This window comes from Pseudorca crassidens, chromosome 3 (assembly GCF_039906515.1).
Source record: "Pseudorca crassidens isolate mPseCra1 chromosome 3, mPseCra1.hap1, whole genome shotgun sequence".
Classification (NCBI taxonomy): Eukaryota; Metazoa; Chordata; class Mammalia; order Artiodactyla; family Delphinidae; genus Pseudorca; species Pseudorca crassidens.
Genome location: NC_090298.1, coordinates 52,295,143 through 52,322,643, shown reverse-complemented (window position 1 = coordinate 52,322,643; position 27,501 = coordinate 52,295,143). Strand labels below are relative to the sequence as shown.

General features: G+C 35.6%; 1 protein-coding gene across 1 annotated transcript; it reads right to left on the bottom strand.

Moving 5' to 3' along the window:
- Positions 1 to 803: 803 nt before the first annotated feature.
- On the bottom strand, positions 804 to 27,488 carry PPWD1 (peptidylprolyl isomerase domain and WD repeat containing 1). The gene is made up of 11 exons (XM_067730808.1): positions 27,263 to 27,488; positions 23,995 to 24,097; positions 22,003 to 22,103; positions 21,741 to 21,861; positions 13,045 to 13,492; positions 9,097 to 9,287; positions 8,064 to 8,253; positions 5,128 to 5,309; positions 3,604 to 3,685; positions 2,104 to 2,286; positions 804 to 1,069 (listed from the first exon to the last, which is right to left on the bottom strand). Exons 1-11 carry the CDS (start codon positions 27,450 to 27,452, stop codon positions 926 to 928), a joined length of 1,935 nt encoding a protein of 644 aa, XP_067586909.1. The 5' UTR covers positions 27,453 to 27,488; the 3' UTR covers positions 804 to 925.
- Positions 27,489 to 27,501: the final 13 nt, after the last annotated feature.

Genomic DNA, 27,501 nt, shown 5'->3' with positions numbered 1-27,501 from the left:
AAGGAAAAATGTAAGCTTAGATATAAAGCATAAGAATGTGAATTCCCTAAACACGTCTGTTGAATATGTTCCTCTTATAAGTTCTTAAGAGTCTGTCTGGAAAGTAGAAGCAGTGATTCTGAAGTAATTTATGAGGGTAAATGAAGAATAAATGAATTGGACTCATAAGACTTGGACTCATATTGTTTTATTGCTCCAATTTCTACTAATCTCTTCATTGTTAGATATTAACATTTTTACTCAATATATACTTTCTTGATGGTATATTTAGTAAGGTAAGAAAAGATATACTACATAAACTGAAGACAAAAACTGTTTAGCTACATTAGAAAAACGATGTGAAAATAGTAAATGAATCAGTATATAAAACCAAGGACTCAGGTGTTCATTTATTCTGATTTTTATATTTGAAGAATATTTCCTAATGATTAAGGAATGAAAACACTTTTGACCAAAGGCACTTCCTATTTATTTATTGAAGTTTTACTTACCACTACTTACTACTTAACAGTGATCAAAGGACAAAACTATTTGGCATGTAACACAAACCTTTTGTAAAAGGAAATGGTATATCACTGTCACATCCTGACCCTTTCTTATTGGATCTAAAGAAACATTTGAGGGCAGACTATCTGGCATATTTTTAAAAAACTAAGGAACAAATGCATACCATTCTCATTGTTTAATATGGTTTTAAGTCTCATGAGAAATTATGTATAAGGAGTGCTATTTGCCTGAATTTTGGTCCATTTCAGTTTATCACCTCAGGATGAGAAATACTGCAAGAAAACTCAAAGGCAGAGTTTTTAAAAAATGGCCTTTAATGAAAAATATAAAAATAAATCTTAAGAGCTTCCTTATGTAAAATAATCCTGTGTTTAATATGTGTATTTTTATTTACAAAGACAATGAGACAAATCTTACTTTACTTGACAGTAATATTTATGATGCTGACATCCTCATAGGGCTTATCTGTTTTGGGATTGACTTTGACGTTGGAGATCCTCTGTACAACTTCCATTCCTTTAGTCACTCGTCCAAACACTGTGTGCTTATTATCAAGCCAAGGCTATGTTGGAGGACAAATAGAAAATCTTGGTGAACTCCAAATTCTTAAATCACACCCTCTGGGTGAACAAATTAAAGAGAATTTAAACTTCAGCTTCATTTAAAAATATAATTAAAAAATACTTTCACTTAGCAGCTTTTAAGAGTAATTTCCATGTTATATTAAAAAATATAAAAGCATAATCTAATGTTTAATTAAATATCTGCATCTTTCAGACCAAACAGCACTTGAAGATGTTTGCTGAAGCTAAGTTCTTTGCATGGCTTAAAGAATTATGGCTAAGGCTTTAAAAGTTTTCTGCACGAATCTTACCCTGCACAAGAGGCAGTTTGGAATAGTTTAGGCAGCATGTGCTTTGGCATCAGAGAGATAGGAGCTCAAACTCTGGCTCTGCTACTTACTTGACGTTTGTCAAGTTAATCAGGTCTGTTTCCTCATCCATTTTTTAAAACTGGGTATAGTGATAGTAGAAGTATTGTGAATATTACATGAGATTATGTGCCTGGCAGACAATAGTTATAAGTATTTTTCCTTTACTGCTCGGTGCCTATGTCTAAAAAATAAAATGTGTAATTTTTATAATTTTGTGGAACTGCATAGCAATAGAGCTAGATATTCTTACACTGTATTTCATTAAATCTACAATGTCATTGATTAAGGGCTGCATTCTGATTTCAGAGACATAAAAATGTGGAAAAAAATATCTTAAAATTGGGAATTCTTACACTCTAATCCTCTCATTCTAAAGATGAGGAAACAAGTCCAGAGGTAAAATAATTTGTTTTGGATTGTCCAATTAATAGTGGCAGAGTTGACTTAAACTGCAGTGTCCTGAATTACAAAAGTACTGTTTTACAAAGTAAAATCTGATTTGTTAGGTAATTTTACATTTTCTTCTCTAAATTGTTTTCATTTTTATATCCTGGCATATATAAATAATGTAGAGAATAATAAAGCTCTCTTTTCTACTAAATTCACTCTCTTAGATCAAAACCTATGAATCTTTGGCTTATAGACAATGCTGTTCTACTTACCGTTGGTACTACTGTTATGAAAAACTGGGATCCATTAGTATTCGAGCCAGCGTTGGCCATGCTGAGTGTATATGGTCTGTCATGTCGTAATGTTGAATGAAATTCATCTTCAAATTCTCCTCCCCATATGCTTTCTCCTCCCATACCAGTACCTGTTGGATCTCCTGTCTGAATCATGAAGCCCTTAACAGAAAGGAGATAAAATCACATTACACGTGTTACATATAATGTATGCTTTGGAGTCTTATGTTTGTCAAGAGTGCTTTGTAGTCAATAAAATCTTAACTTTATTAACAGTCATTCTATAAAGTAATTTTATTAAGCTCTTAGTTATACTTTAATTTGGATGATATATTTCCATTGCTTAACTGCTACCTTATTTCAATGATGGAAACAAAAATGTAAAGGTCTTTCCATTTATAGATAGGTACTATCTTGCTCAGTAATCTAAAGCCAATTAATAATTTAGATAAGTTTTAGGATCTTACATAATGTGTTAGGTCTTAACATAATTGCCCCATTCTTCTCTCTTCCCTTTCCCTAAACACTGGATTTTCTGGTGAGTCACTTCACTAATTCCTTCAGAACCCTGAAATCTGATTTTTCCTTCTGGCGTTTCTCCTGCCATTTCTTTCTTTTTAAATTTTTTCTTTAAATTTATTTATTTATTTTTATTTTTGGCTGCCTTGGGTCTTTGTTGCTGCACCTGGGCTTTTTCTCTAGTTGCGGCGAGCGGGGGCTACTCTTCGTTGCGGTTTGCGGGCTTCTCACTGGGTGGCTTCTCTTGTTGTGGAGCACAGGCTCTAGGCACGCGGGCTTCAGTAGTTGTGGCACTTGGACTCAGTAACTGTGGCTCGTGGGCTCTAGAGTGCAGGCTCAGTAGTTGTGGTGCACAGGCTTAGTTGCTCTGCAGCATGTGAGATCTTCCCAGAGCAGGGCTTGAACCCGTGTCCCCTGCATTGGCAGGCAGATTCTTAACCACTGCGCCACCAGGGAAGACCTCTCCTGACATTTCTGACCTGCCAGTAATCAAGAACTACATCACTGCTCCATCCATTTTATGGAATGCTGCTCAACAAAATCCTGGGCTGAGTTCATTCTGCTCGTCAGGTATTAATGGTAGTTTTCACAGATAAAGTGGCAACATGGCTCTTCTATTATTTAATCTTATCTTCTAAATCCAGACCTTATCTAGCCACTAGGAACTGGTTACCTTGGCTGTTGGTCTTATCTCAGCAACATCCTTTATTCATTATCTGACCCTTTGCTTTAACTGCTTTAATTGCTGCAGTGTTTCTAAAAAGGTAACCATGCTATTATTCTTATCCTTGATTCTAGATCTGATTCATGACCATCCATTCTTCTTTTGACTTCCATAGTCCATTTTTCCTATTCCTAATAAACTGCTAAGTGTGAGAGAACAAGATTCCTTAGGTTTTAAACCTCTTGTTATGCAATAACATACTATTCCTTAAATCACATAAAATTTGCATAACTGACCTTAATTATGCGATGAAATGTATGTCCATTATAATAACCATTTCTGCTGTGAACACAGAAGTTTTCCACTGTCTTAGGGCACCTAGTAACACATATATTAAAAACATGAAAATTAATTGGAGCACCTTATGACAGTTGTCTTTGTAGTTCAGCTTCCTAATGGTGTTTTCAGAATCTTCTGACTGTTTCAGAAGGACAGTCTTCTTTTCATAATTTCTTCTGATCTCAGGACAAGCAAGAGTTGACAGGGCATATAAGCAGTAGCCTATTCTTACAGTTTAATATACTATCTTTAGATCATGCCTGCTTATTATATTTGAGTTTGACAGTATTTAGATTCCAAAGTCATTGAGGAGTTTTAAAAAAAACAACCATAACATCTTAACCCACTGCACATAGTGGGTTAAGTTCCTGGAAAAGGTAATTTTCTTATTAAAAAAATGATATAGGGCTTCCCTGGTGGTGCAGTGGTTGAGAGTCCGCCTGCCGATGCAGGGGACACGGGTTCTTGCCCCGGTCTGGGAGGATCCCACATGTCGCGGAGCGGCTGGGCCCGTGAGCCATAGCTGCTGAGCCTGCGTGTCTGGAGGCTGTGCTCCACAACGGGAGAGGCCACAGCAGTGAGAGGCCCGTGTACCGCCAAAAAAAAAAAAAAAAAAAGATATAGTATGGTGATATTTCCTGACCAATGACTAATTCACTGATATGACAGCTACTAAATTTAATAAACTTTAAATGACAATCACACATTCAGATACACTTCCTAAATAATATTCACTAATCTCATGAGACAATTTAATACAGTACTTTATCATGTAATAGCTCCTAAAGCTGGGAATGGCAGAGGGAGTCAGGAGAATCTGTACCAGGCACATCAGGGAATAGGCTTAATGGATGCATGGGTTCTGAATGCTTAAAATGAGATGGTCCAGGAGTCTAGAACTGCCTAGTTTTTTGTTCAATGCCATGATATGGTAAAACACTGGACATAAAACATTCATATCCAAAATAACTAAGTACTTTTAAGTCAAGGAATTGTAAAAGATGTCATCTTTTGGATCAAGAATAGCCAGCCATACTGTATCGTATTTAGTATTGTATGTTAATTCTGCAAACTTTTCAAACATCAGGAAGGAAAAATAATTATCCTCCCCTTAAAGATGTGCTTTGAGAGGAAAGCCAGTTATAACAAGTGACCCACAAAACCTATAGTTGGAATGTGTAGTTGATGGTGGTAATATATATTTATCACTTTACAGTTACATTCAGCACTGTCATAGCTACGATATTCTGTCCTTATAATAATAAACCCGTGAAGTATGTATATTGAAGTATGTGTATATATTTATAAAATTTTCCCATTTCCTAGCTTAACAGTTATCAGAAAGCTCAGGAAAGATGCTCTAACATTTCAATTCTTCTAAATTCCTTAAGTCAAAATAGCAAGAATTTTAAGTTGCATAGTTTCTTCAAATATACACATTTACACTGGTGTTTATTTACGACAACAAAAACAGTACATACTCAACAGGAAAAAGTTTGATGTGAATGTCTCCCATGCTCGTGTGGATAATGGCACTATCTGACACTCGTTTAGGTCCCTCAGCTTGAGTAGCTGCCATGACTTCTTCTTTAGAAGGTTTCTCATTAAAAACATCTCGGTCAGAATCTGCACTTTTTGTATCTTCTGGTTCTCGTTTAGTAAACTCAAGGAGGAAAATAAAAAGTGAGTAAATGAATTAAATTTTTCATCTGGTTAAAATTTACGAACAAGAAAATTTCATTTCTAATGAAGTATTTGAGGAAACTAAGAATTCACATCAGAATAAATGCTTATTTCAGGAATCACTTCCTATCATAGGATGTGTAAGGCAGCTAAATTATTTCTACACTTGTCTAATATGAAAATTAATATGACAAAGATGTATGATTTCAAATGGAATTTAATTTTTTTGGCGGAAATTTTTATGGGTACCCATTTAACAAGATGCAGTTTTATTTGAGGTAGCTCTCTGCTTCTGCCTTCTAGTATGTCCTACCTAACCTGCAATTTATTGCTTACTTTTCTCTATTTAGATTGCCTGAGTTTGAATTCCAGCTCTGCCACTTAACTAGTTATGTGACTTTGGGGAAGTAAATTGATTACTTTCATTTCCTCATTCATAAATGGGGATAATAATAAAAACTACCTCAAAATGGCACCTGATATGAAGATTAAATGAAGGGATGTAAGGTGCTTAGAAAACAGTGCCTAACATATAGAAGGCACTATATACATATTAATAATTGTTATTTCTATGAGTAGGACCTTGTGCTGGTAGGATGAGGATTCAAAGATGAATCAGTAATGGATCGTGATCTTTTTTTTTTTTTTTGGTCAGAGCCCATCTGATCTATCTAAACTCTGAAGCTTGGAAGAAAGGATTACATTTTGAGTGAAGTTGTAGAAATCTCAGGATCCTCGGGGTCTACGGAGAATTGAGAAAAATCTTTCAGTTGTTGAAATTCTGGACTTCTCAAGGCCTGTTTCTTTTATTTGACTCTCAATAAGCAGAAATCTTTTCCCCCAAGAAAGTTCTACTGGATGTCAACTAAGTTCCAGGAAGGTAAAGCTAGTGCCCAGGCCCTGTCTTGCCTAATGTCATTCCTTGATCTACTTGGGTCAATTCCAAATAAAGGAACAACTAAGCTAGGATGTTACTGCCTTAACATATTATTCTCCAGTTATCAAAGGAATGGCATGTCTGTTGTACTATTTAATTATGTGAATTTAAAAAGTTATCTTGATTTAGTTAACATGTGGAACTATTAAAGTTCAAATTCTGTAAAATTTTACTTTTATTTCATGATAGTGGATTTGAAAAAAGGGATACGAAATTTGTGTATATGTTTACCATTTTAGGTTTGCTTAAGAATATGTACATCTAATAAAAAATTCATTAAAATGTTAGCAGTATAAATACACAGTGAGTGACTTAACATTTTGTTTTTCTATTTCTTCAAAGTTTCCAAGCAACATGTATTGTTTAATCAACATAAGCATGAACTCTGAGGAAAGATTAAGAAAGAAAATTTGTTAAAGTTTTTAAATAAAGTGGATGGAAAATTAGTATATGTGTTTTTAGTGTATATCAAGAATTATCTTTTGATTTATTTTTACCTTCAAAACAGTTAAATTACAGGTAAAAACAAGAAAAATTATTTTCCTTTAACATATATTAAGAAATCTTTAACAATGACTTTGAAAGTTATAAGCAAAATTCTCATCTTAAAAGAATATACCCATTTTAGGCTAAAAGCTTGGTTGGAGGAGATAAACTGCTATTCCTACATTTACCAAATGCTGGTATCCTTCATAGCATCACAGCTGCTTCTAATGTGTCAGATGAACGAATGAGTATACTATAATGGGCCAGATACTTTACCAAACTCTGTGGAGTTTGATATGTGAAGAAAACATAGTGCCCTGTAATTATGGATTTTATATTATCTTGAGGAAGAGAGGATAGTGTCAGAGACACCCCCCCCCCACCAAAAATCAGCAAATTATTCCAAAAAGTGTGACACATTACACAAGCAGGCACACCTAATCCAGACTTAATGTCAAGAGAAGGCTTCCAAGCTGAGACCAGAAGTATGAGTAGGAACTGGGGAGAGGTGTGTGGCTGGTAGAAGGAATAACCTGTGCAAACACCTACCAGTAAAAAGAACACTCAAATCTTGTAAATGGGATCAAGTTCAGTATGGTCAGTATAGCAAATGAACTAAAAATGAAGAAAGATAAACTAGGAGGGCAGCTGATATAGATAGCTGGGGAGTTATTAAAGGATTTCAGGCAGAGAAATAATCACATTTGGGTCTTAGAAAGTCTCTGATTGTGAAGAATAGAATGCAAGCACAGAAGTGTCTACACTTCAGATTTTTCTGTTTGAACAATCAGAACGGTGCTACTCCTAGATAGCTTAGTAGTTTGATTTTGAGTCCAATCTTAGTTAACACTGCAAAGTACTTTTAGTTCTCCAGAAAAAAAAAAATCCCTCAGGAATGTACAATTCCAAGGTAGCATCATTACAATGGAATCAAAAGGTAAAAATATGTATGTAGAGAAGGAGGTGTGCAAGTTATGTTCAAGAGTAAAAGGTGAAAAATACTAAAACAAGAATTTTAAAAACTCCAAAGCAAAAACTATCATAGCCACTTACTATCATCTTAGCACAAATCGTTGTAGAAGCCAGGTTGAAAAATGTTCAAAACAGGATGTAAAACAGTACAGAAATACTTAAAATCAAACCCTAGTTAAAAATTCTGCAATATTAATGTTATAAGATGGTATTCTGGTTGTTTAGAAAGTCTGCTATTATTGCCAACATTTTCTTCAGTTGAAAGCACAAGCTAAAAAAATAAAACTCCAACTAAACTGGAAGAAACATTAAAGTCTATCTCCTAGTACTTCCACATACCATATAAAATCTATTCTTTTTGAAAGATGTACAGACTATTGTTGGGTCAGCTTGAATATTCTGAAGAACAGGGTTTTCAGAAGCTTTCATTTCTATAGTAGTTGCAGCACGATGTTTTTTGGCTATTCCCTGGAACAACGCCAATTGCATCACTCTAATATTTTCTTGCTTGCCTAAGATCCGCACACACCTGGAAAATACAACAATATTTTATTCAACAAAATTATCAGGATTAACTCCAGTTATAACAACTTTACAGATAAAAGCTAGGAATCAACTATATTCTTTATCTTTGTACAAAATAACTAGTGAAAGGTTTTTAAAGTGTTTTTCTACCTCTCCTTCTCCCCCAAAAAAGTTATTTTAAATTGGTAGCTATCTATAATTTTCAGATTAAAACAATAACAATCATTCAGTCATACAGTTTTAACCTATCCCTATCATTTTAATCTTTCTGCAAGTCTTCAAAGATTTTGTATTGCCAAGAACTACAATATAAATTTGTTTATATGTGAGAATGTATAGCACAAGATTTTTTTCCTTTAAATATACTTTAAGTTCTTTTCATTTACATTCTGTGATAGTATCTGATTATAGCAATTTTGTTCTAAGACCAAATGGGCTGTTTGCACAAAAGGCTTTTTGTGGTTTCATACATTTTAACTTCTGATTTTATGTCTAGCAGGATGTAATGCTGAATTCTGTGGTTAAAATATTTGGCAACATTTAACATGAACCAGGCTAATTTAAATCAATAAGCAAAAGACAGACTGAAACTTGTTAAAAAAAAAAAATTGAAACTATGCATATCTTCCTTCCATTTCTTTTACAAACATGAGTGGAAACTTTTTACATAAGATTATAAACAACCAAAAGACCACAGAAAAATCCAGTCAAAACATTTGGTTAAGCTTAGACATTTGGGACCATTCCACTTGTCTTAGAACAAACAAAACTCCCATTGTTTCCCAAAAGGAGGAAATGGTCCCTTAAAAGTACATTTTTAAAAAGCATAAATTATATTAAAGCTTACCGGTTTGTTTCTACATTTATAACTTTAATGCCCAGCATTGTTCCATAGAGTACAAAGTGTCCAGTTTCATCAAAAACTATATTAATTAATCTTACTGCATCCACCTTCTCCAATTCACGTTCTACAGCCATGCGTCGGCCAAATTCCATGTCTGGTAGCTGTTGCCTCATCTGCTGCAGTTCAGTAAACATCTAGGAAACAAACCATTTATTAACAAAAAATGTTACATGATAAAGGGAAAGAGAATTTAAATAAAAGCAGAGTATACATTAAGAGCCACTAACAGTTTATGTACTTACATATCTTCTTAAGGAGTATTCTAAACACTTGAAGCAGGAAATCAAAAGATGTTAGTAAGTTCAATCATAAAAAATAGTATTTATACTAACTGGTTCTTCTAATGAAAAAAATAAAAGAGTAAACATAACTACTGCTTTCTCTGCAGAAACAATATATCTGCTGCATTTTATAAGCCACAGACTAACACTTTCCAATAGAAATATAATGCAAACCACATATATAATTTAAAATTTTTTAGTAGCTACATTAAACAAAGTAAAAATAAACAGATAAAATTAATCTTAATGTTTTATTCAACCCAATATATCTAAAATATTATCAGATGATTTAAATTTAAGTAACAAAAAATATAAAAAAGCAAAATAAAGATATTAAAACATTAAGCAGTATTTAAAAATTGAGATATATTCTTTTTTTCTTATATTGTCTTTGAAGTCCAGTGTGTATTTTATACTCAGTCCAGCTCAATTTGGACCAGTCACATACCAAGTGTTCAACAGCCATATGTGGTTAGTGGCTATTAAACTGGACAGTGCAGCTATGGACTGTGAGGTCCTTGTACAAGGATCATGGGCCTGCCATATAACAAGCACTCCATTTTTGTTGAATGAATGAACTCTTTTATGATTTCACTAATTTATAACAATTTCATAGTTCAGAAAATGTTTCAAGTTATTTTGGAGCACCATTACAGTTAATTATCATTAGGAATATGTGGTTTAGGATAGACGAATATTTTTATGAGTGCCCTTTATTTTGGACATTTGGTTTACTTTTCTTTAGATATTTAATACACAGCTTTCAAGATGGAGGTCACATCTCAATTACTATGTACTATCACACTACCAGCCTCCCCAAAGATGTGATCTTTACAGTTTTCTAGATATTTAGGGCATCAAACTGCAGAAATCAAAAGTAGCTCTCTATTGCAGATGAAAAGAAGTCAGGCTTATGTCCCATCTACTTCTTTTTTTCATGCTTGCATTAATGAAATATCCAGTTTTTCTGATATGGAAAGAACAACATACATAACTCCAAAAATGTAAAGGAGGTATGTGTTAGGGAACAAGATGAGGCCAAGTTCTTAAAGAATAGCTAAAAAGCTTGGTCATTAGGGTTTCTTGTCTCCAGTCTCCGAGACTGATATATTGCTTTACTCATTTGCCAGAAATAGCCTAGATGCCAGACTACATTTTTGTAGTGTGGGACCCTTGATTATTTTTGCTAGAGAGAAGATTCATTTTCAAGACTTAAAGTCTGTACATGGCCATCTGTCCATATATATGTATTTAATAAATTTAATCCAACCTTTTAAGCACATCAGTATCTTTTTTTTATAGTATTCTAGCTTTAATAATTGGACCTCTGTAATACACAACTGCATGGCCATATGCAGTGCTCCTGATTAATAAAATACCAGAAGATACAACTTCATACCATCTAATTAAATTTGTCTATTAAACCAGGGCTCTAACTAGTTAGAAGCTCCCTCCCTTAACATGGGACTATGAGATTCTAGTCATTAACCAGTCATTAGCATTGTACATAATTTAATTGGCATTTGCCTTTTTTTTCCCCAAACTCTCTTATTCTGAATTTCAACTTCTATCATACACTTTGCTACTGACCTTCTCATATTACCTCAGTCCTATAATTTCAACAAATGTTAAAGACAACAGTGAAGAAATAGTGGATTGAACATCTCAGAGTATATGTGTTAAGAGATTTATATCCAGAGAATAGATTTTAAGTATTTCTTTTCTTAAGGAATCTGGGAAGAGCCGTAAGTTGTAAAGAGTTTTAAAATTATATTTAAGTTGAAACCAATATGTAGTCACCAGCCACCATCAAAGAAGAAAATATCGCAAGGAAAGGTTTCTCCTTCTCCTAAAAGCATAATGGAAAGCTATATTCTTCCAATAAGAAAATGAGTTATGAGGATGATTTGATTAGCAAACAAATCTTCCGTTTTGTCTGGATTCATATTCCTTCAGGCAGATGATCAACCCAACTTATTACTACTTGCCACCAAACAAGAGTATCACTAATAAGGGTCATAACATTTTTGAAGCACTTAATTCAGGGAATCTAATGTAAACTGGTGACTACCAAGATTGTAGAATTGACACTGTCATACAGTAAACATTAGCACTACAAAGGTTCAACCCACAGCCTTTCAAGAGGATTCAACATACCATTAGCAGTTAGAGAACCACATGATGGAAACACGTGATGAGACTCAAATATCCACAAAAAGCAATTACCTTAGCATGGATAAAAACGCTTATTCTACAACTACATGCTCTAATAAATTCTTTTTTTTTTTTTTTCTGTTTTATTGGCCACACTGCGCAGCATGCAGGATCTTAGTTCCCCAACCAGGGATCGAACCCACGCCGCCTGCAGTGGAAGTGCGGTGTCTTAACCACTGGACCGCCAGGGAAGTCCCAATAAATTCTTGTTAGCAGTAATTATGTGTCAAGTATTGTTCTTAATGCTGGAAATACAATCATAAGCAAAACAGATACAGGACCATAAATCACACACAGTTTAGTTTACTGGGGGCTGATACAAATTAATCATATAATAAGACCAAATATTCTAAAAGAAAATAAACAGTGATACAAGAACCACATAAAAAAAAAAAGTTGTCTGAGACTCTAAGCACAGTGGAAGATTACCAGGGAAAATGACTCTTCAAGATTTGAAGGATGAGTTCAATAGGTAATAGGAGGAATGGGGAGAGGGGTCACTCCATACATGAGGGACAGCATATGCAAAGGCCCTGTGGTGGAGGACATAGTCAAGAACTGAAAGAAGGCCTGACTGGCTAGAGTAAGAGGTAGTAGAGGTAGGTTGAAGGCACAATATGGCAGGCCACGATTTGGTCTTGATCCTAAGAACAACAGGTAGTCACTAAGAGATTCAAAGTATGACAAGATCAGATATGTGCTTTGAAAACATCCCTTTGGGTGTAGCATGGATAACAGATTAGGAGGAAGCCAGAATAGATGCAGGGAGTAGGCCAGGCAATAGGCCAGGCAAAAGATCATGAGCTAGGGTAGTGACAGCTGTGCTAAAAGAAGTGTATGTAAAGTATATGCAGAAAGTAAAATTAACAGGACTCATGATGAATTAAATAGAGCAGTAAGGAAAAACAGGTAAAGATGACTCAGATTCTGGCTTGTGCAAGCAGATGGATATTTTTGCCATTCATGAAGACAGCAAAAATAAATAAATGAAATAAAAGGATAGGACCAGGTCTGTTTATAATAGAAAGCTGGAAAAATAAATTTGGAAGTAGTCATACAGACAGACAGGAGTGTAGAGTGAGAAGAGAAGGGGGCCTAGCATGGGTTTTGAGGATCTCAAAAGAAGGAACTTGCAAACAAAACAAAACTGAAAAAAAAGACACATAAGTATAAGAAAAACTGGCTCAGAATTTATCAAATCATAAACCTAGGGAAGGCAGTTTTGAAGAGCAACAATGCAAGACAGCAGACAGTTGAATAATATCTTTAATGTGCTAAGAGAAAATGATCATCAATCTAAATGTCCATATCCAGAAAAAAATACCTTTTAAGAAATAGCACAAAATAAAGACATTTTCACAAAAGTAAAATCTGATTAAATTTATATGGCACTTACACTTAGTGATTCATCGAAGACTCTCATGAGTTTTCCAGTTAAAAATCTGAAAATTCTAACCTTTCTATCAGAACCAATAGTAGCTATTTTCTTCCCATCAGGTGAAAAACATATGCTGGTTGGATAAGCCTTGCACTTGGCAAATTCATATAAATCTGTGTCAGTTTTATATTCCCAGTTCACATTTTTGGGGAATTTATATTCATGAAGAGGACCGGTCCAGTATTCAATCATTCCAGATTTGTCAGAAGACACTATTGCTTTGTAAACTGGGTTTAGCCGTATCTGAGTAAGAGGTGATGTATGGAGTTTGTCAAAAATATGTAGCGGCTGGTTATCTCCTCGACCGTCATAAATGAAAATTTTTCCTGTACTCTTCTCAGAAGCAGCAACTGAAGATATGGCATCCCCTGGGCAATAGATCCACTCACACTGTCCAGGAAAATAGCTAAAATAGTAAAGAATTGAGGGGGAAGAAAAGAGGTCAATACAAGAAGTAAGCATCCTTCCTCATTCTCATCACCAAACAATGTCCTGGCCAGTGATTTACTTGTTTTGGATTCTTTGCTCAGAAGTAGCAAACAGAGACACAGAATGGGGAAGAATAAGAATAGCTACTGATTTTTCTCTTTCTGACTTCATCAATGCAATGATAATAACTTCTGAGGATTTATCAAACCACAAGAAGAGAACTGCATACAGCAGATTATTTACAAGGAAACCTGAACAGACGTGGGCCTTAAAATACTCCAGGGCATTGTTTTTTGGATCTTTGTCTATGTCTCCTCTCCATCTATGTATAACTTACTTTTAAAGGTTAGCATGTAACAGTATACTTCATAAATCCATTCTTCAAATATTTAAGATAAAAAAATTTTAGTTATGACTATGCTCAACAGAAAAACATTCTGATATCACACTCTCGTGATCAGTAGCTTGATCTTACAACTATGAGCTTTGAACATGCTACCTGATAAAGTGTAAAACAACTGGACATATTTCATCAACATACAAAACTTATATATTCAATTGTGTGTTGTCTCCTTCAAAATAGTCAGTCTGAGAAGTTACACAGTTATTCCAATGATTGAGATAGTGCTCAAAACCTTTTAAGGACTCTTAGAATTTCTATCAAAGCTTAAAAAATATAGGCATACCTTGGAGATATTGCAGGTTTGGTTCCAGACCACTGCAATAAAGTGAAAACTGCAATAAAGCAAGTCACATGGATATTTTGGTTTCCCAGGGCATATAAAAGTTTATGTTTACACTACCTGTAGTCTATTAAGTGTGCAATCGCACTAGGTCTAAAAATATAAATATATATATATATATATATATATATATATATATATACACGTACCTTAATTAAAAAATATTTTATTGACTCCCTCTTGCGAGAGCACCAGAATCACAACTACCTGCTGAAAAATCAACGACAGGAAGACACTGGAACTCACCAAAAAAGATACCCCACATCCAAAGACAAAGGAGAAGCCACAATGAGATGGTAGGAGGGGGCGCAATCACAATAAAATCAAATCCCATAAATGCTGGATGGGTGACTCACAAACTGGAGAACACTTATACCACAGAAGTCCACCCACTGGAGTGAAGGTTCTGAGCCCCACGTCAGGCTTCCCAACCTGGGGATCCGGCAACAGGAGGAGGAATTCCTGGAGAATCAGACTTTGAAGGCTAGTGGGATTTGACTGCAGGACTTCGACAGGACTGGGGTAAACAGACTGCACTCTTGAAGGGCACACACAAAGTAGTGTGCGCATGCGGACCCAGGGGAAGGAGCAGTGACCCCATAGGAGACTGAACCAGACCTACCTACTAGTGTTGGAGGGTGTCCTGCAGAGGCGGGAGATGGCTGTGTCTCACCGTGAGGACAAGGACACAGGCCGCAGAAGTTCTGGGAAGTACTCATTGGCACAAGCCCTCCCAGAGTCTGCCATTAGCCTCACCAAAGAGCCCTGGTAGGCTCCAGTGTTGGGTCTCCTCAGGCCAAACAAGCAACAGGGAGGGAACCCAGCCCCACCCATCAGCAGAAAAAACAGATTAAAGTTTTGCTGAGCTCTGCCCACCACCAGTCCCTCCCATCAAGAAACTTGTACAAGCCTCTTAGATAGCCTCATCCACCAGAGGGCAGACAGCAGAAGCAAGAAGAACCACAACCCTGCAGCCTGTGAAACAAAAACCACATTCACAGAAAGATAGACAAGATGAAAAGGCAGAAGGCTATGTACCAGATGAAGGAACAAGATAAAATCGCAGAAAAACAACTAAAGGAAGTGGAGATAGGCAACCTTCCAGAAGAAGAATTCAGAATAATGATAGTGAAGATGATCCAGGACCTCGGAAAAAGAATGGAAGCAAAGATCAAGAAGGTGCAAGAAATGTTTAACAAAGACCTAGAAGAATTAAAGAACAAACACCTAGAAGAATTAAAGAACAAACAAACAGAGATGAACAATACAATAACTGAAATGAAAAATACACTAGAAGGAATCAATAGCAGAATAACTGAGGCAGAAGAACGGATAAGTGACCTGGAACAGAGTGGTGGAATTCACTGCTGCAACAGAATAAAGAAAAAAGATGAAAAGAAATGAAGACAGCCTGAGAAACCTCTGGGACAACATTAAACGTAACATTTATATTATAGGGGTCCCAGAAGGAGAAGTGAGAGAGAAAGGACCTGAGAAAATATTTGAAGAGATTATAGTTGAAAACTTCCCTAACATGGGAAATGAAATAGCCACCTAAGTCCAGGAAGCGCAGAGAGTGCCAGGCAGGATAAACCCAAGGAGAAACATGCCGAGACACATAGTAATCAAATTGGCAAAAATTAAAGACAAAGAAAAATTATTGAATACAACAAGGGAAAAATGACCAATAACATACAAGTGAGTTCCCATAACGTTAACAGCTGATTTCCCAGCAGAAACTCTACAAGCCAGAAGGGAGTGGCATGACATTTTAAAGTGATGAAAGGGAAGAACCTACAACCAAGATTACTCTACGCAGCAAGGATCTCATTCAGATTCAATGGAGAAATCAAAAGCTAAGAGAATTCAGCACCACCAAACCAGCTCTACAACAAATGCTCAAGGAACTTCTCTAAGTGGGAAACACAAGAGAAGAAAAGGACCTACAAAAACAAACCCATAACAATTAAGAAAACGGGAATAGGAACATACATATTGATAATTACCTTAAACATGAATGGATTAAATGCTCCAACCAAAAGACACAGGCTCGCTGAATGGATACGAAAACAAGACCCATATATATGCTGTCTACAAGAGACCCACTTCAGACCTAGGGACACATACAGACTGAAAGTGAGGAGATGGAAAAAGATATTCCATGCAAACGTAAATCAAAAGAAAGCTGAAGTAGCAATACTCATATCAGATAAAATAGAGTTTAAAAGTAATGAATGTTACAAGAGACAAGGAAGGACACTACATAATGATCAAGGGATCAATCCAAGAAGAAGATATGACAATTATAAATATATATGCACCCAACATAGGAGCACCTTAATACATAAGGCAAAACTGCTAGCAGCTATAAAAGAGGAAATTGACAGTAACACAATAATAGTGGGGGACTTTAACACCTCACTTACACCAGTGGACAGATCATCCAAACAGAAAATTAATAAGGAGACACAAGCTTTAAATGACACAATAGAACGGACAGATTTAATTTACAGGACATTCCATCCAAAGACAGCAGATTACACGTTCTTCTCAATTGCGCATGGAACATTCTCCAGGATAGATCACATCTTGGGTCACAAATCAAGCCTCAGTAAATTTAAGAAAACTGAAATCATATCAAGCATCTTTTCTGACCACAACACTATGAGATTAGAAATCAATTACAGGGAAAAAACATAAAAAACACAAAATGTGGAGGGTAAACAATATGCTATGAAACATCCAGGAGATCACTGAAGAAATCAAAGAGGAAATCAAAAAAATACCTAGAGACAAATGACAACAAAAACATGACAATCCAAAATCTATGGGATGCAACAAAAGCAGTTCTAAGAGGGAAGTTTATAGCAATACAAGCCTACCTCAAGGAACAAGAAAAATCTCAAATAAACAATCTAACCTTTCACCTAAAGGAACTATAGAAAGAAGAACAAAATCCAAAGTTAGTAGAAGATCAGAGCAGAAATAAATGAAATAGAAACAAAACAATAGCAAAGATCAACAAAACTAAAATCTGGTTCTTTGAGAAGATAAACAAAATTGATAAACCATTAGCCAGACTCATCAAGAGAGAGAGGACTCAAATCAATAAAATTAGAAAAGAAAAAGGAGAAGTTACAACAGACACCGCAGAAATACAAAGCATCATAAGAGACTACTACAAGCAACTCTATGCCAATAAAATGGACAACCTGGAAGGAACGGACAAATTCTTAGAAAGGTATTACCTTTCAAGACTGAAACAGGAAGAAATAGAAAATATCAACAGACCAATCACAATAATGAAATTGAAACTGTGATTAAAAATCTTCCAACAAATAAAAGTCCAGGACCAGATGGATTCACAGGTGAATTCTATCAAACATTGAGAGAAGAGCTAACACCCATCCTTCTCAAACTGTTCCAAAAAATTGCTGAGGAAGGAACGCTCCCAAACTCACTCTATGAGGCCACCATCACTCTAATACCAAAACCAGACAAAGATACTACAAAAAAAGAAAATTACAGACCAATATCACTGATGAATACAGATGCAAAAATCCTCAACAAAATACTAGCAAACACAATCCAACAACACATTAAAAGGATGATACACCATGATCAAGTGGGATTTATCCCAGGGATGCAAGGATTCTTTAATATACGCAGATCAATCCATGTGATACACCATATTGACAAACTGAAGAATAAAAACCGTATGATCATCTCAATAGATGCAGAAAAAGCTTTGGACAAAATTCAACACCCATTTATGATAAAAACTCTCCAGAAAGTGGGCACAGAGGGAATCTACCTCAGCATAATAAAGCCCATATATGACAAACCTACAGCAAACATCATTGTCAATGGTGAAAAACTGAAAGCATTTCCTCTAAGATCAGGAACAAGGCAAGGATGTCCACTCTCGCCACTATTATTCAACAGAGTTTTGGAAGTCCTAGCCATGGCAATCAGAGAAGAAAAAGAAATAAAAGGAATAAAAATTGGAATAAAGAAGTAAAACTGTCACTGTTTGCAGATGACATACTATACATAGAGAATCCTAAAGATACCACCAGAAAACTACTAGACCTAATCAATGAATTTGGTAAAGTTGCAGGATACAAAATTAATGCACAGAAATCTCTTGCATTCCTATACACCAATGATGAAAAATCTGAAGGAGAAGTTAAGGAAACACTCCCATTTACCAGTACAAAAAAAACAATAAATACCTAGGAATAAACCTAGCTAGGGAGACAAAAGACCTGTATGCAGAAAACTATAAGACACTGATGAAAGAAATTAAAGATGATATAAACAGATGCAGAGATATACCATGTCCTTGGATTGCAAGAATCAATATTGTGAAAATTACTATACTACCCAAAGCAATCTACAGATTCAATGCAATCCCTATCAAATTACCAATGGCATTTTTTACAGAGCTAGAACAAAAAAATCTTAAAATGTGTATGGAGACACAAAAGACCCCAAATAGCCAGAGCAGTCTTGAGGGAACAAAACGGAGCTGGAGGAATCAGACTCCCGGACTTCAGACTATACTACAAAGCTACAGTTATCAAGATAGTATCGTACTGGCACAAAAACAGAAATATAGATCAATGGAACAGGATAGAAAGCCCAGAGATAAACCCACGCACCTATGGTCAACTAATCTATGACAAAGTAGGCAAGGATATACAATGGAGAAAAGACAGTGTCTTCAATAAGTAGTGCTGGGAAAACTGGACAGCTACATCTAAAGGAATGAAATTAGAACACTCCCTAGCACCATACACAAAAATAAACTCAAAATGGATTAGAGACCTAAATGTAAGACTGGACATTATAAAACTCTTAGAGGAAAACACAGGAAGAACACTCTTTGACATAAATCACAGCAAGACCTTTTTTGACTCACCTCCTAGAGAAATGTAAATAAAAACAAAAATAAACAAATGGGACCTAATGAAATTTAAAAGCTTTTGCACAGCAAAGGAAACTACAAACAAGACGAAAAGGCAACCCTAAGAATGGGGTAAAATATTTGCAAATGAATCAACGGACAAAGGATTAATCCCCCAAATATATAAACAGCTCATGCAGCTCAATATTAAAAAAGCAAACAACCCAATCCAAAAATCCAAAGAAGACATACAAATGGCCAAGAAGTACATGAAAAGCTGCTCAACATCACTAATTATTAGAAAAATGCAAATCAAAACTACAATGAGGTATCACCTCACACCAGTTAGAATGGGCATCATCAGAAAATCTACAAACAACAAATGCTGCAGAGGGTGTGGAGAAAAGGGAACCCTCTTGCACTGTTGGTGGGAATGTAAATTGATACAGCCACTATGGAGAACAGTATGGAGGTTCCTTAAAAAACTAAAAATAAAATTACCATATTACCCAGCAATCCCACTACTGGGCATATACCCAGAGAAAACCATAATTCAAAAAGACACATGCACTCCAATGTTCACTGCAGCGCTATTTACAATAGCTAGGTCATGGAAGCAACCTAAGTGTCCATCAACAGATGAATGGATAAAGAAGATGTCGTATATATATACAATGTAATATTATTCAGCCATAAAAAGGAACGAAATTGGGTCATTTGCAGAGATGTGGATGGATCTAGAGACTGTCATACAGAGTGAAGTAAGGCAGAAAGAGAAAAACAAATATCGTATATTAATGCATATATGTGGAACCTAGAAAAATGGTACAGATGAACCAGTTCGCAGGGCAGAAATTGAGACACAGATGTAGAGAACAAACGTATAGACACTAAGGGGGGAAAGTGGTGGGGGGGAGGGGAGAGGGTGGTGGTGTGATGAATTGGGAGATTGGGATTGACATAGATACACTAATATGTATAAAATGGATAACTAATAAGAACCTGCTGTATAAAAAAATAAAAATTCAAAATAAAATATTTTATTGCTAAAAATAATGCTAATTGTCATCTGAGCCTTCAGCAAGTTTTGTAATAGTAACATCAGAGATCACTGACCACCGTAACAAATACAAAAATAATGAAAAAGTTGAAATATTATATGAGAATTTCCAAAATGTGAAATAATGACACAAACTGAGCAAATGCTTTTGGGAAAATGGTGAGTATAGACTTGTTCATGCAGGGTTGCCACAAACTTCTATTTGCCCAAAATCCCACAGTATCTGTGAAGCACAATAAAACAAGATATGCCTGGTTCTCTTTCAATATCCTCAAAGGGGGCAAATGTTCAACATTTATGAATAGATTTGATTTTTTTTTTTGTTTTTTTTTGCGGTACGCAGGCCTCTCACTGCTGTGGCCTCTCCCGTTGCAGAGCACAGGCTCCAGACGCACAGGCCCAGTGGCCACGGCTCACGGGCCCAGCCACTCTGCGGCATGTGGGATCTTCCCGGACCGGGGCACGAACCCGTGTCCCCTGCATCGGCAGGCGGACTCTCCACCACTGCACCACCAGGGAAGCCCCAGATTTGATTTTTTAAAATAGCTAAAGTCTGAGGGAAACAAAGCTGGGGAATAAGACACATGATCAATAGGTATTTCTATTTGTAGTCAAAAAATAAGTTCTGACCACAAATAATTAGACTGATTTCCTTCAGTGTCTCATAAACTGATTTTGAAGGAAATTCCAAAGAATTCCTGCTACATACTGAATTGTGTAATTCCAATCCCCTACTCCTCCAATTCATATGGTGAAGCCCACATCTCCAAAGTGACTGTATCTGGAGAAAGGGTTTTAAAGAGGTAATTAAGGTTAAATGAGGTCATAAAGGTGGGGCCCTAATCCCACAGGCCTGTGGCCTTCTAAGAAGTGGAAGAGTGAAATATTCCCCACTCTTTCCCCTGTCCCTAATGAGGACAAAGTGTGAAACCTGGAAGAGAGTCCTCATCAAAACCACATCCTGCTGGAACCTTGATTTTGGACTTTCCAGGATCCGAAACTGTGAGAAAATAAATTTCTGTTGCTTAAGCTACCCAGGGTATGGTCTTTTGTTTAATCTCATTACTGTACAGTCTAAACACATAGTTTGGATGTCAATATACTTCAAAGTTAAAATAACCAACAACTCCAAAATTGTGCATAAGCCTTATAGAAACACAATGCCATATTAGTGGAATAAGCATAACAAGGAAGTTAATTCTACATACAGGTAAATTAGACACGATGGATACTCATTAATTTATTAAGTAGTGTCAAATGGATATAATGAATCCTTGTTGTGGCGCTGTTGCGACATTTCTGCTGTAATTAATGACAAAAACCACAGCAGGAGCCCCCAAACAGCATCATAACAAGGATTCATAATATTTAATTTTCCCAAGTAAAATCAAAAGTCACATTTTTTAATGGAATGATAATATATTCTGTTTAGAAATACCTATGGAACAGGGAAGTTTAGTTCAAGAATTCTTCCACTAAGTTAAAAAATATATATACTTTAAAACAGACTCACCCAAGCTTCAGCATATTGATCATGTCAAAGTTCACTACATCAAACACCTTCATTGCTTTATCATCACCCACGGAACAGAACAATGCTCCCTCAGAGCTAATTGCAATACTCTCAATAACTCCTATTTAAATAAATCAAATTAAAACATTCTAGTAAACACCAATGAAATGGACATAATTGAAAGAAAAAAATATTTTAAAAGGAACTTTAATCAGTACAGTTTAAAAGAGAGCCAAAAAAAAAAAAAAAGTGAAATTCTTACCTAGGTGACTGCGAAAATGTTTAACAAATTCAATCCCCTCTTCTACTTTTTTCCAGAATTTAACATGTCCATCATGACTGGCAGTAATAATAAAGTCTGTCCTGCATATATAAAATTGTAGAAGTTAATTTCTAAAACAGATCTATGAATCACTTAGTACTCCCAAAGCAATCATTCACTGAGAATCTTGGACTCTTAAATAACAGGTTAAAAAAAAAAACCTTCCTTTATGCAGACCACTATATCACTATACTAGGGTAGACAGAACATTGCAAAATTTGATGCTCTTTTTTGGATATCATAACAGCTTCTGCTGCACTAATTTTAAATCCAAGAACTAGGATCAGAACTGAGCTAGAACTTGACATTAAAAAAAAAAAAAGAAAAAGAAAAATCTCACCAGGAATCACTAGATCTTAGGGTCCTTTAATGCTAAAATTACCCTATAGGCAGTCTTTTCACAGGGAAAATGTACTATCTTTCAGAAGTTGATAAATAATTAAATTCCAACATACTACTTACATATACAGCAAAATTCAATGTAAGTTTGTTTCAGATACTATCCAAGGTATTTTGGTTGTTTAAGTATCAAAATCTTATACACTATAGCCTCCTCTGTCAGGTATATAAAAATAGAAACCATTTGTTGAAACCTAGTGTATGTCAAGTACTCTACATACATTATCTTAGTTACAACTACCTTTACAGCAACTCTGTTAGGGTGAATATTTTTTACCACCTTTTTAAAAATTAGGAAATAGTTTTACAATGTTAAATGTATTTGTCACAGGTCCATAGCTGGAGAGCAGCATTCAATATTGGGTCTGCCTAACTTCAAAATCTGGGTTTCTATAAAATCTTCAAAAATCTTTCTATTACATCCTGCTACTTAGGTTAAACAAAGAAACTTGGAGTGATAGAATGCTAGTCCTATATGCAGCTTTATACACTGACAACTTTGGACTAGGAAAAAAGAGTTAATATTTGGTTAAAATTATCCCATAAATGAAATATAAAGATATTTAATTTAAATCTTTAACTGTCTCCAAGAGATCAAGAATAGACTGATCCAAAGAGCAACAACTCATCTTCTTCTTTCCATGCTCACTGCCAATATCATCCCAGCCACCATCATATCTCATCTAGGTTTCTGTATTGGCTTCCTAACTGCTTTCTCTGTATCCATTCTTGCTCTATTTGAATCCATTCATCTCACCACAGCCAGAGTGATCTTAAAATAAATAAATAAATAAATAAATATATATATATATACACACACACATACATACACACATATACATACATACACACACACATATATATGGTGTTACTCTCCCAATCAGGTTCAAATTCCATATAAGAAATAGAAAACCCTCTAGGGTTTAGTCCTTGCCTTTTTCCTCCAGCCTCATCTGCCATTTAACGCCTCTAAACCTGCTTCCTTTTCTGTAAAATGTAGATGATACTACCTTATAAGATTGTTAAGATAAATGAAACAATTTATGAAAAAGCCTTGGCACTGTACCTGGACATAATATGCACTCAACAAAGAGCAGAATATTACTATTATTATTATTATCCTTCTACAAATCCCTATTCAGCTATTTTGAAGGTCCTGTGACAGTTCCAGAATGTCTTAGATCTCATCATTTTCCCCATTAGTACTGAAGAGGCCAGCTACCAATTACTCCCATCTTAACTAATAGATTCTTCTTCATGGAAGCTCAGATTCTACCTGGATCATCCCCTTTGGGCATTTATCTCCAAAAGACATGTACATAAACTAGGGAATTTTTTCTTAGAGAATGCATTCCTTGTATGATATAGGAAAGACCATGTAGGTCTTTATTTAACATAAACTATTACAAAACCTATGGAATGAAATAGAAATCCTTAATATCCTAAAGCTACTTCTACAAATCCATCTCAAAACTGAAGCATTTTAAAAAAGGATACACTTCTTAGAAAAAAATTAAGATGTGATAGACTTACTTGGTGCACACCACATGGGTGATAACATCTCTATGCATGTAACTGCGCTCATACATGGATGCACTGGGGAGATTATCAAGATAGACTCTTTCAAACTCTAGAACTAAGGAAAAAAAAGGAAAGAAAAATATTTTTTAACAACTGGAATGCTATTTTGTATTTTCTTCTAGATTTTAATTTCTCTCAATTCACGTATAATGAAAGAAAAATCCAGTGTCAGTTATGTCAGTTGTAACTTATTTCACAGTACTGAATAGCACCATTATTTAGTCGGTCATAACAGGTTTTCAAGTACTATATAGACGTTTAACTGTTCCCAGAACTTAAGAATTGAGTGGTTCTGGCTTAATATAAAGGTTCCATTAAAAACCAAAAATCTTAAAGTTTCATGAAAATATCACAACCATATTTCTAACCATGTAGATCCAATCATTAGTGCTCATTTAAATAAGTAATAAGAGGCCAGTGACAATCTAGAATGTCTCAGTTTATCTTGAAGGCAATGATCCTCTTTGAAGTCACTGATACTAGGTTTGAAACAGGTAAACACGATAAATGCTTAGATTTCTGGAGCTGAGAAAATCCTAGAGAATATCCAGTTGAGTGCTTCTCAAACCTTTCCCAAGGGCGAAACATTTTTAAGAGTGGTAATCTGAGGAAATATTTCATTATAGGAGCTATGAAAAATTTACTAGTAAAAAATGCCATTATACTTGTAACCAACAAAACAATCAATGATGGCCAAACATGCCTATAAAAAGTTCCTAAATTAAGCATGACTGTTCCTAAATTAAGCATGGTTTTTCGTAACTACTATATAGCAGACTCAAAGTTGTGTCCAACAAATTACTTTTCCCTTCATTTTTAGTAACAGAACCCCTGTTTTTATATGGGAGTATTGACATCCAGCCACAAGATCTTTCTCACCATCTCTGCAATTAGGTGTGACCAAATGCCAATGAGATAAAAGTGAAAGTGTTGTGCAACAGTCAAGAAGTCTCTTTGAAGAGTTGTGCCCTTCTTCCCTTATTCAGTCCTACAGCTGGGAACTGGGAGATAAGCACTGTTAATTCTAACAAACACTAAGGACAAAGATGAGGTCCATACCCTAGTGATGTTTGGGCATGAAGTTGGAAAGCACCTAGGTCCCCTTGGAGCCTCCACACCAATCCTAGATTGTCTACTTTAGGACTTTTATCTTTTTAACGTTACTGTCATATTGAAGTTTTCTGTAATATGCAGCTAAATTTAATCCCATCTGATGCATATTCATTTTGCTGTTTGTTAGTTCACTTGTTGAACAGATATTTATTGAAAACAAACTAGGTTCCAAGAGACATGGACATAAAGAAGAATTAACACATAGTTCCTGTCCTTGAGAAACCATCAGTTTAATTAAATGTAATGCCATATCATTTATAGTGTCTTTCTGAAAATGTGTACAAAAATCCCATGTCCAAAGAACATGTTAAAGGGGATGGTTCCATTTCTAGAAAGTTTTAAACCCCTGTCCTTTTAGATAAAATCTTCAATGATATTTTTCTAACATTTCATACATGTTTTTAAATTTCAACTTTTTCTTCAAACTGAACACACTACTGACTGGCTTAAATAGAATGAACATCTAATTGTCTCAATTGTATCGAGTTTATAAGCTTTTTGTCTCCTAATGCTAATATCAGCACTTTGATATTTTTGGATTTTTCCATTCCCTCCACTCATTTCCACAAAAAAAGGACATGAAATCTAGTGCAAGAAAATAATTACGAGCATAAACATTATAATATTCAATCATTCAATACTTATTGAGTATCTGCTATATGCAAAGCACTGTACCAAGCACTGGAGCAAAACAGGCATGTTCTTTGCTCTTATATGTTTACAGTCTTAACAGTGAAGAGAAACATTAATCAGACAATCACATGAATAAATATACAATTAAAAATGTAGCAAGTGTAATGAGGAAACAATTGCTACGGAAACATTTAACAGAAAGACTTAGTAGTAAAAAAAAGGTAATGCACTTTAAGGGTGTTAATGTACAATGTTCAAAAAAATAGCTTCTTCAAAATTCGGATACATAAAATTTGAAGGCTACCTATAAATTCAGTGTGATAAACACACCTCAGATTTATGATCAATGTACTTTAGAAACCTAGCCCAGACTGGAAGAAGTCACAGGTTTCCCAGAGGAGGTGATAGCTGAGCTGAGTGTTAAAGGTTGAACAATAGTAGGTTAAGTGAAATGGGTGAGCGAAATTATTCCAGGTAGAGACACCATGACAGCCACACAGGCATTCACAGGAGAAAAAGGGCATGCCCAATTCTCAAGTGTTTTAGTATGGCTGGATCACAGAGTAAGAAGGAACTACAAGGGTTTGGTAGAGGGAAGTAATGGAAATGCGCTGAGGGAGGTAAGGAGAAATCATATCAAGAAGGACCTTGTATGCTATGTTAGGGAGTTTGGACTTTGTTTTGAAAATAATGAGAAATCACTTAAAATTTTTAAGTAGGGAGAGTAATAAAGATTTGAACTTTCAGAAAGACAACATTTTAATTGTCTTATACGTTTAAGGAAAAAATTTCAAAAACTTAAAAAATAAGTAAATTTAATCTGTCCCTTTCACCACCGCCCCCCCCGCCCTTTTTTGGACCACCCTTTTTAGTTGATAAAATTTTGTCACTAATCCACGTTAGTGGAAAAATGCTTCAGGCCATGGTTTCTCACGAGTATGGTTTGAAAACCACAGACCTTGGTTTTTAGATGAAAGATTTGTGATCCAGGAAATTTATGTAACTATATCAGAAAACTCATTAGTGGAAGAGTCAGGATTGAAATTATCTTTACCTATTCTTTACCACTCTAAATAGGCACCGCCTGCCCCGGCGGCCCAACACACTACACGACTCTTGAACTGAAAACCTTAAATAGAACCAGTATTCTTATCCACATCTGCTAAACGCGGTTAAAAATTCCAACCTCATACGGCTGCTGTACGGATTAAATGAGAGGCGCCAAACACGTAAGTACCGGCATAAATTAGCTTTAGCATCCATTGTAACAAATCAGAGATTAATTGTGTTAGATATTATCAAAAAGACGCTTTACTCAAACCAAATAACTATTTCGGGAGTAAAGAACGGCCAGAAGTGAGAAGACGACCCTCTGTTCCGAGGGCACAAATCCTCCGTTTTGGGGTCTGGCTTGAACTCTCCTACTCGGGGGACACAGCATTCCAACCTGCCCTGTGTCTATCTCTGTAGCTACCTTTCCTCTTCTTGACCAGCGCTGCCTCTACAGGTAAGGGCCCAACCCAGCGCTCTTCATTTTCTTCTTCGTTCTCTTGGGCCACAGCCACTACCAGCTCTCCCTCGTCGAGTTTCCTTTTTTCAGGTTCCTCCGTGTCCCGGCGCCTTCTCCTTCTCAACTGTGACTCGCTACCACCTTCGGCCGCCATGTTGTCCGAATCGTCAGAAAAGGCGCGACACCCACAAGCTCTGCTACCA